The 8354-nt window shown below is 47.5% G+C and overlaps 1 protein-coding gene across 2 annotated transcripts in view; it reads right to left on the bottom strand.

Annotated features, from left to right (window-relative positions):
• AP2B1 (adaptor related protein complex 2 beta 1 subunit) overlaps nt 1–8354 on the bottom strand; it is a 74826-nt gene that overhangs the window by 22555 nt on the left and 43917 nt on the right. The window contains exons 14-16 of one of the 2 annotated variants that reach the window (XM_008640363.2): nt 4580–4621; nt 2701–2847; nt 1329–1474 (exon numbers count right to left, since the gene is read on the bottom strand). In XM_008640363.2, coding sequence (XP_008638585.1) covers nt 1329–1474; nt 2701–2847; nt 4580–4621 — 335 coding nt within the window. The remainder of the gene's footprint in view (nt 1–1328; nt 1475–2700; nt 2848–4579; nt 4622–8354) is intronic. The other variant, XM_008640365.2, reaches the window with a different exon arrangement.

Below are 8354 nucleotides of genomic sequence, written 5' to 3'. Positions count from 1 at the left end.
TTTTTTTTTTTTTTTTTTTTTTTTAATGCTTTATCCCAAGACTGCAGTGAATGCGATTAGCAGCAGCAGGAAAGGAGGGAAAAGCAATAGAAACTTCCCAATCACAAACCTTAATATTTCCACTTAAAGAACCAGCCCTCTGCAGCTCTTTCTAATGCACCAGCCACAGTGGAAAGAAGTGACAAGAGAACAGCATTTGTGAAAGAGTAAATAGTAGTAGGTTGTGCTGCAGGAGGAAAAACTGCTGGTTTATTGTACAGCATTTAAACTTTCTACATCCTCGAAGTACCACATAGGTGTGGCTAAAACACAGCTTGATATATGGGGGGAAAAAAAAAATCACAAACAAAATGCCTTTTTTTTTTTCCAGGCCAATTTGCATGAAACGTTTGCATACAGCAGCTTAGCAAAACTCTCCAGAAAAGATGGCAGTCCAGGGAGAACATTTACTAAGACTTACTTAGCATAATCACTTTTCTAAGTAAATCTTATTTGTCCCAAGAAATCCTGAATTTGCAAGGCTAACAGTGAGATTAAAGAGATGGTTTCTGTGGATCTTCAGTAGAGAGAACCCTTTTCCAGTGAAGTGATATTAAGAAATACAGAGAACATGTCAGTCACAAGACACTCTTTGCAGTCTTGATAAGAAGTAGCCTGGTCCTTGCTGAAGATAACACACAGCAAAGCACAGGATAAACTCTCTGGAAAGGGTATTTGTGGGAAGACACCATGGTTTGAGATGGGTTTCCAAGAACAATCTGAATTGTATCGTCCAAGCTCTAAACTTTCAAGCGGCTGCTGCTTCTGACAAAATTGTTCTGCTGCCTATTACAGGGAGAGCATGTGCTACAGGCTCCCAGCTTGCAGCTCCTTCAGTGACAAGCAGCTTTATTAAGGAGTCCTGTGCTTCCAGACAGTCTGAGGGGCAGCACAGCAATTAAGTCAGGAGGCAGAGGCATCACAGGTTGATACTTGTGCAGCTCAGATCCTGCCTGTCTGTGCTCTTGTTTTCCCCAGGGCACTCACTGGCTATAAACCCACCAATCCCACCTAACAGCTCATGAGCTGCTGAAAAACTCCCCAGAGGTTACATGGGACAGATGCTGTTTCAGAGCTGGGACTGTCCGCTGCCTGTTTCCTCCCAGATTTATCAGTCTGTGATTTCAGCCCTTTCACACAATTTTGGTGTGATGGGGAGGTCAGGCTGTATCATCCAAGCTATTTCCATGACTGCACTATACACCCAAGCACAAGCCCTCCCTAGATTTAGCAGTGTAGGCACAAACTCCTTTCCCATTGAACACAGTGCATTGCTATTAATTTCTTACCTGTTCTTATTGAACTGAATGGCAAAGTCAGTCATGTGCTGCAAAGCCTTATTGGTAAAGTTCATCTCCATGTAGATGTGTCCCTGCCTGTGGCTGAATGTGCCTGAGATCTCCAATCCTTTAGCCTTCACTGCAGGCAGCCAAACCTTGAACACAAGAGATGTCATTCAGTGTGAGCAGCCTGGCCTGAAGATAACAAACAAGCACAGTCTTCCAATAAACAGAAGTCCTGAGCTCAGAAATCCAGCTACATTGGCACATTAAGCCCACAAAGGCTAAAGAAACACCACAGGGAAGATGGGACATGGGGTGTTGAAGGGATGGAGCTCACCACTGAGTAATAAGCTTGCTGCTCCTAATCCATATTTGGTCACAGCACTCACGTAAGAAATCAAGTTTACTACAGCATTAGTGTGCACAAGAGCAGTGACAGCTTGTGTCCATCACACCAGCGTGAGACTCACCCAGTCTGCTGCTGGATAGCCTTCTCCAAAGACTGGTGGGACTATTAGAGGCAGGACAATACTAAAGTTTGAACCAAATAAAATCACAGGGCTGATACTATTATCTGTTGGGGTTCTGGATTCCCAAATCACCTCTGTGGGAAAAACCTTGATTGGTGCAAAATGAGGCTCAAAGTTATGTGGGTTTTTTGTACTTGGTCCTTATATATGGTATAATAATTGCAAGGAACCAAAGCTTTGAGTATGGTCTGCAGTACCTTGAGATCCTCAATTTCAGAGGATGGCTTCAGATTATCCATCCATGAACTATCTGAGTGCTAACTTTTGTTTATTCCCTTTCAGCAGCCTGAGCTCCCCGTGGCTGCTCCACAGCCTGTTTCCAGAACCATGTTCTGTGTCTCATGATCCCTCCCAACTTCAGGCTACAGCCAAAGCCTCTGCGATCTCTGTTGCTGACAGAACATTTCTCTGCATTCCACTGCGGCACCATCATCCCAATCACATGATTTTACCTCCACTGTCACGTTGGATTCCTCCAAAAAAACAAATCTGCCAGGAAAGTTGTTGCAAACTGTGTCTTGCCCTCAGTTTCCTGGGGAACCTTGTTAAGAAGTAGGTCTGCAGGAAAGCTGCTCTGACACAACTGAAAGTCTCGGATCTTATCTAAGCCATTCTTTAGAAAAATACTGCCACAGGTAAAACGAGGGAACTGCTGAAATGCCAGAAGTCTGTAAGTAATAACTAACATGGTCTCCAACACAGCTGAAAAGCCCAGGGCACCCCTAACGGGACTGAGTTGAAGTTTTAGCACCAGAAACTCACAATAAATGGGTCAAGCAAGCAATGTCAGATTTGTTGTAGCCCAAGGGAAGGCAATAAACTGGGGGTGATTGTTTTTCCTTACGTACAGACTTGGGAGCCACATATCCTCCAGGAGCCATCCCTATGCCGGACGAGAGCTCGAAGAGATCGTTGAGTCCACTGCTGACCACTGCTGGGGTGGGAGAAGGGGCAAAGGTGGCTGGCACAGAGGAGGGAATGTAGGTCTGTCCCACCTGGAGGAGTCAGAAAGAACAGGCACTCATTAACATCACGTGTGAGCACCACTTATTAAACAAAGCATGGACTCGGGCAACATCCTAAATATTTTAAAGCCATTTGCAGCTTCCCCACTGATTTATCAATAGTGCTAAATTATGTATTTGAATTCCAAAGCTCTTGGCAGTTAATCCCTACACTCGGCTGTCACCTCAACCAAGCTTCCACATCATTTTTTATAGCTTCAGTTATCTATTCCCGCTGTAGAGGAATCTTTCTTCTCCATATCTCCTTCTCCTAAGACAATATGCTTTGTGGATCTACCCTACATAAACCCAGGGAAAAGAGCAAATGCTTCAAATCTTCCCCCAACAACATCAGCCTTCAGGAATCTGCAAGATTTTGCATATCCAGAGATAGCAAGGGAGTCATGACCGTGTTGTGTACTCCCACCCAAAGCCAGAGCTCTGCATTCTCAGCACTGGGCCCCAAAAGGTTCATTACATGAAGCAGAGTCTGCCAGAGGACAACCTTCCTGCAAGAAAGGCAATCCTTCCCTCCCAGGACTTCAATGAGGGCACCAAAGCTGGAATATTAACCTTTAGGTGCCCAGCTTCAGATGGGACAGTCACACTTAAATTACACTTCCAAATTCTCTTCCTAGCAGGATGAATGCTTGAGAACAGGATTCCCCAGCCAGCAGCCCAGAAACAGGCAGAGTGACCAGGACAGAACTGCCCGGGGGGTTTTAGCTGGCCCAGGAGGGCAGAGACCTGGCTTTATAGGTATGACCACCACAGGAACTATCTGCCATGTCCTGCTGAGGGCTGCCTGGGTGTACAGGTGCACTGTGCCACCAGCTCTCCTTTGCCCTTATGCTGAAGGAAGAAAGGAATGCCAGATTCACAGGGAAAGGAGGAGAGAGAATGACTGCAGCCATAACAAGGGTCTCTGAAAAGCCCTCCCTCCCTCCAGAAGGGAGTGTGCTTTCCTCACTGAATTACTGGATACAGAGCCCTGGGAAGAGGGACTGGAGCTTTCTAGGGGACACCACTTCTGGCTGTGGGTTGGAAGCACGCTCCCTCCTGCCCACTTCATTTTCAAGTGGTGCTTCATTCCCTTTCCATGCTTTGCTGGAAGAAGCTGCTATGAGCTTGATGCCAAGGGTGCTTTGAAAGCAGGTTGAAACTCTCCCAATGCCCTGGCCGTAGGCACAAGGACACTCACAAAGCACAGGTACAGAGGAGGTGGCCAGTGGCAGCACTGACCACACACAGTAGGAAAGCTTGGAGCACCTGACCCTGATGTCCAGGAGAAAATCTTGTGTGGAGTTTGGGAGGAGAAAGCACTGAGTTCAGGCAAGTCTGTGGTGCCACTGGGTTAGGGTAACAGACCAGGCTTTGTGAGTAGGAATGAGCATCCTTGGCCTTTCAGCTGCTAAAGCAGTTGCACAAGGATGAGGCACTGCCAGGGTTAACGCTGGTGCTCCAACTAAAAGCTCTGAGGAAGAAGAGCTAAGCAGAATGAGTGAACAGCTCTGGCCCTGGCTGCTCTTAGGAAAGCCCAGGTGGCAGCTGGACTCAAATCAACAAAGGTGGGGACCCGTGTGTTGCAGTTGCATTTATCCATTTTCAAACATCTTCAGGCCTTTGAAAAGCACCTTCCAGCACATAACGGGTGAGGGTATGCTGAAAAACCCTGAGCTTTGAGCAGCTTTGAAATTGGGGAAAAAAATGGAATGGCACTTACTGCCGGGCTTCCTCCAATGCCCCCGCCAAGGTCACTGCCAAGCTGAAAGAGAGAAGGAGAGAGAGGAGAGGAAGACCGAGATCATTTAAGCCAAGTGTCAGATGGCCGGAGCGGAGCCCGGGCACCGCGAGCACGGATCGCTCCTGCGTACAGGACAGACAGAAATGCAGTGCTGGGAAAGCACAGGGAACAGAGGGGCTGCTTGCTGCTGCGTGAGCAGAGCTACTTGGAGAGCTACCCCACGCATTCACTGTGGACAGGAGCGTTCTGCAGGTTAATGAGAACAAAAATCCATCCCTCCTTGCGCCTGTTTCTGCACCAAAACCTCCTTTCTTCACGTTTCATGCATCGGTGCTTCCCCTTCAGCCCTGCTGCTGCCAGCAGGCCCCAAGCAGCTCCACAAAACCCAGTGGGGTAACTGTGAAATGGCATAAAAATAAAACTGACAGGAAGGCTTGCTTCCTGAAAGCTTTAGTTTTCTAGGGAACAGCTACAAACCACGGGCAAACACAAAGCGTCTTGGCTGTGTTCCTCCGACACACGGCTCTTTTCAACAACAAGGAAGAAAGAGAATAGGATCCGTGCTGGCTCTTACCACAGCTCAGAGAGGGGGGCTCTGAAGATGCTCCCCTCCCTCAGACAAGGAAAAAAGCATCTTTATCATGTAATGGGCACACCAACGGCAAAGAGACCTCATGGTGCACCAGGCTATTTCAGTACCAATTTCTGCCAAGCTACGCGTTCACAGTCTGAAGTGACTGAAATATTCCTCCATAAACACTAAATCCACTCTGGGGCCCTTCTGCAGCCCACCTAGAAGCTCTCCCCCCACAAGCTCCCTTTATAAAGCCCATGTTTCAAACCTTCACATCACTCTACACGCTCAGGAGAATTCAGAGATCAGGATAGGCTCCCAGGCTTGGCTACAAGTGCTGTTTGCAAGTGCAACATCACTCCTGTGAATATTTAAAATGCACTTAACAGATGACTGATAGCCAGGAGGAAACAAGCACAGATCTGCAGTGGTTATTCACTGCAGAGACATCTCCAGGCTTATCTGTGTCCCAGGCTTTTCTTCTGAAGACCAGGGTAATTCTTTTTGTCTAGAACAGGGGTTTTTTGGGTCACATTCAGACAAGGAACATGACCTGACAATGTGCACAGAGGATGATGCAAATGCAGGGGTGAGGTAGGAGCCAGCCCCATTAGGAAAAGGCTGGACTGGCAGACCAGAACACCACAGCTCAACTCGTGGATGGTTCTGCTCTTTCATTTGATAAAGGTTTGGGGGGTTAGTTTGCTTTTAAAAAAGCATGTGACAAACTGGGTCAACAAAGGCTCCAGATACATTGTTCAGGTAAGCGCTGATGTGTCAGGATATTGAACAAATGCCCCATATAGCTGAAGGAGAAGCTTCCAGGAGTGCCCATGCTTAGAGCCAAAAAGGCTCTGACCTTTTCCCTGTGCACAAAAAACTTGGAAATTAACTTTGCTCTGATCCCTTCCAGCCTGTTCCCTGAGAGATCTCACGGCAAATGTGTTTTATGCTGCTCAAGAGATACCATAAAGCTTCATACCCCTCTCCATCAGAGCACAGGTAAAAAGGATAAATTGCCCTGAGAAGAGCAGCAAAGGTGTAAGACAGTGACTTACCAGATAATAACTAGCCTCCATAAAACCTGTAAAATGTGACAAACCCCTGTGCTTCCCTGGATCTCTCTTCTATCCCCTGGCACCCCTCCTTACCCTATTCCCCACAGGAGCCACCCTAAGTAGGTGCTAGAGAAGAACAAATCTCAATTTGCTTTTTGTTAAGAAGCCTTAAGAGCTTTTTTCCATTGTGGGACTCAGTTTATCCCTACTTGAGGTCATGGCAGAAGCTGAGGAGACTCCTCATCTTTTCCAACAACCACCTCTCCTGGAGCAACCCAGGCTCTTGCTGTCCAGTTTTGCTTAGCTGACTTAGGAAATAACAGATGAAAGTGAGTGATTCCAAAGTCAAAAGAAGGATCAGTCAGAGACCAAAGGAAGCCAGCCAGAGGATGCAAATCCAATTAATATTGAGCTTATAAAATAAGTCTTATTACACTGTAAAGTCTCCTCCACAGAAACAGCCTGACAGAGCAGAGGTTTGTTCTATTGACTGCTCTCTAAGCCAAGCCACGGTTTAGATTAATATATCAGATCATTTACATCTTGTTACTGGCTCACTGAGGAGTAATAAATGCAACTATTACACCTCATCCCTATTCATAGTCTTGCATGCAGATGAACTTCGTGCTTTATATTGACAGGCAGCGAAGTCCAGAGGAAAAGAAAGAATGCAGTTCATTTCCAGATATAATTGTGTGCACGGAGGATTTCTGCAACTGCTGTCTGCAGCAGCAGAAAGGCTGGTTTATCAAGCAGCAAGCATTTTACAAAGGGTATTACGGGAATGACTGAATAATTCTGCATAATCAAGCCAGATGTTAACTATTCTACCATTTCCTACTACGCTCATCAGAAGGAGCTGCAGGGTAGGAGCCCGACCTCGGAGCAGCTCATACACTGATGTTGGCTGGAAGAACAGGCAATGACATATTGGGGTTCCTCAAGCTATCCATGAGTCCTCCGTTTTCCCTAAATGTCAGGCCTTGAGGCCTGAAATTCTGAAAGCAGAATTTGGATTTATTGCTTGAGTTAAGACTCCAGCTCTCACAAGGAGGAGGGAAAAAAACCCCTGACTGGCTCAGAGAATTTACCATGAGCCCCTGTGTGTTTCCAGATTGGACCCAACATCTCTTTCCAATGTCAGGAAGCTCTGAGCTGCTGCAGCCCCTCTTTGGTGACTGGAGGGCTCTGCAGAGCACAGCCTGAGCCTCTCCTGGCTCCTGTGCTCGGGCCCAAGCACTGCAGATGTGCTCCAGAGCCGCAGAGCCAGCGCCAAGGAGCTGCAGCTCCTCCAGGTCCCTACAGGCAGAGCTGGCTCTGCCCGGAGTGGAGAGAGAAGTGACAGCATTTCTACTGCACCAGAAGTTAAAGGGGGGAAGTTAACAAAGAACTGATCAATTCCACATCAGATGCGGGCTGCACTTCCCACTGCAGCAGCACGAAGTCTCTTTTTCTGTTTTTCTTGCCTGTCACCCTCCCATGGCACCGACGCTTTCCCCATTCAGGAACTCCAGGTCTGTTTCTCCTCCTGTGAGACGCCCAAATCATAACTTTATTCCAAACTCAGAATGATGGAAGAGACAGTAACAGTGATGTGTGTGAGTAAGAGGGAATGAGGAAGACAGAGGGAACAGGAACCAATTACCCACAGAGTGTCCTCTCCCATCTGGAGTGACAGGCAGAGTGCAGAAGGAAAGAAACAGATATTAGTCAGGCGTAAGTGCTGCTGAAGCAATTCCCCAGGACTAGCAGCTCTGGTTAACCATTTCCATTTGTCTCATGGGCAGACAGACACTCCTGCCAGAAGGACAACCTGGATCTGCCTTACAGGAGAACCAGCAACAGCCCCACAGAGGAGAGGACCACGTGAATAGAGCTGTCAGCCCCACTCGGGTTGAAATGCTCGCTGTGAAGGTGGGGTGGACAGGGGCTGGCTCTTGATGGTCCAAGCGAATTTGTGGCACTGCAAACCCCTCATCCTCATCCCAGACCTGGCAGCTTTGCCTCTTGTTGAAGAGCACAAAGCCTCTGCCCAGGATGAGGAGCTGCCAGCTTCAGGAGATGAGCAGAGGATGAACAGGGAGTCTCAGCCCCCAAATGCATAAAAGTTCTTCAAGCAGGA

Source organism: Corvus brachyrhynchos, unplaced genomic scaffold, assembly GCF_000691975.1.
Source record: "Corvus brachyrhynchos isolate BGI_N302 unplaced genomic scaffold, ASM69197v1 scaffold99, whole genome shotgun sequence".
Taxonomy (NCBI): domain Eukaryota; kingdom Metazoa; phylum Chordata; class Aves; order Passeriformes; family Corvidae; genus Corvus; species Corvus brachyrhynchos.
Note: the sequence above shows the minus strand (reverse complement) of the source record. Positions and strands in the feature narration are given on the sequence as shown.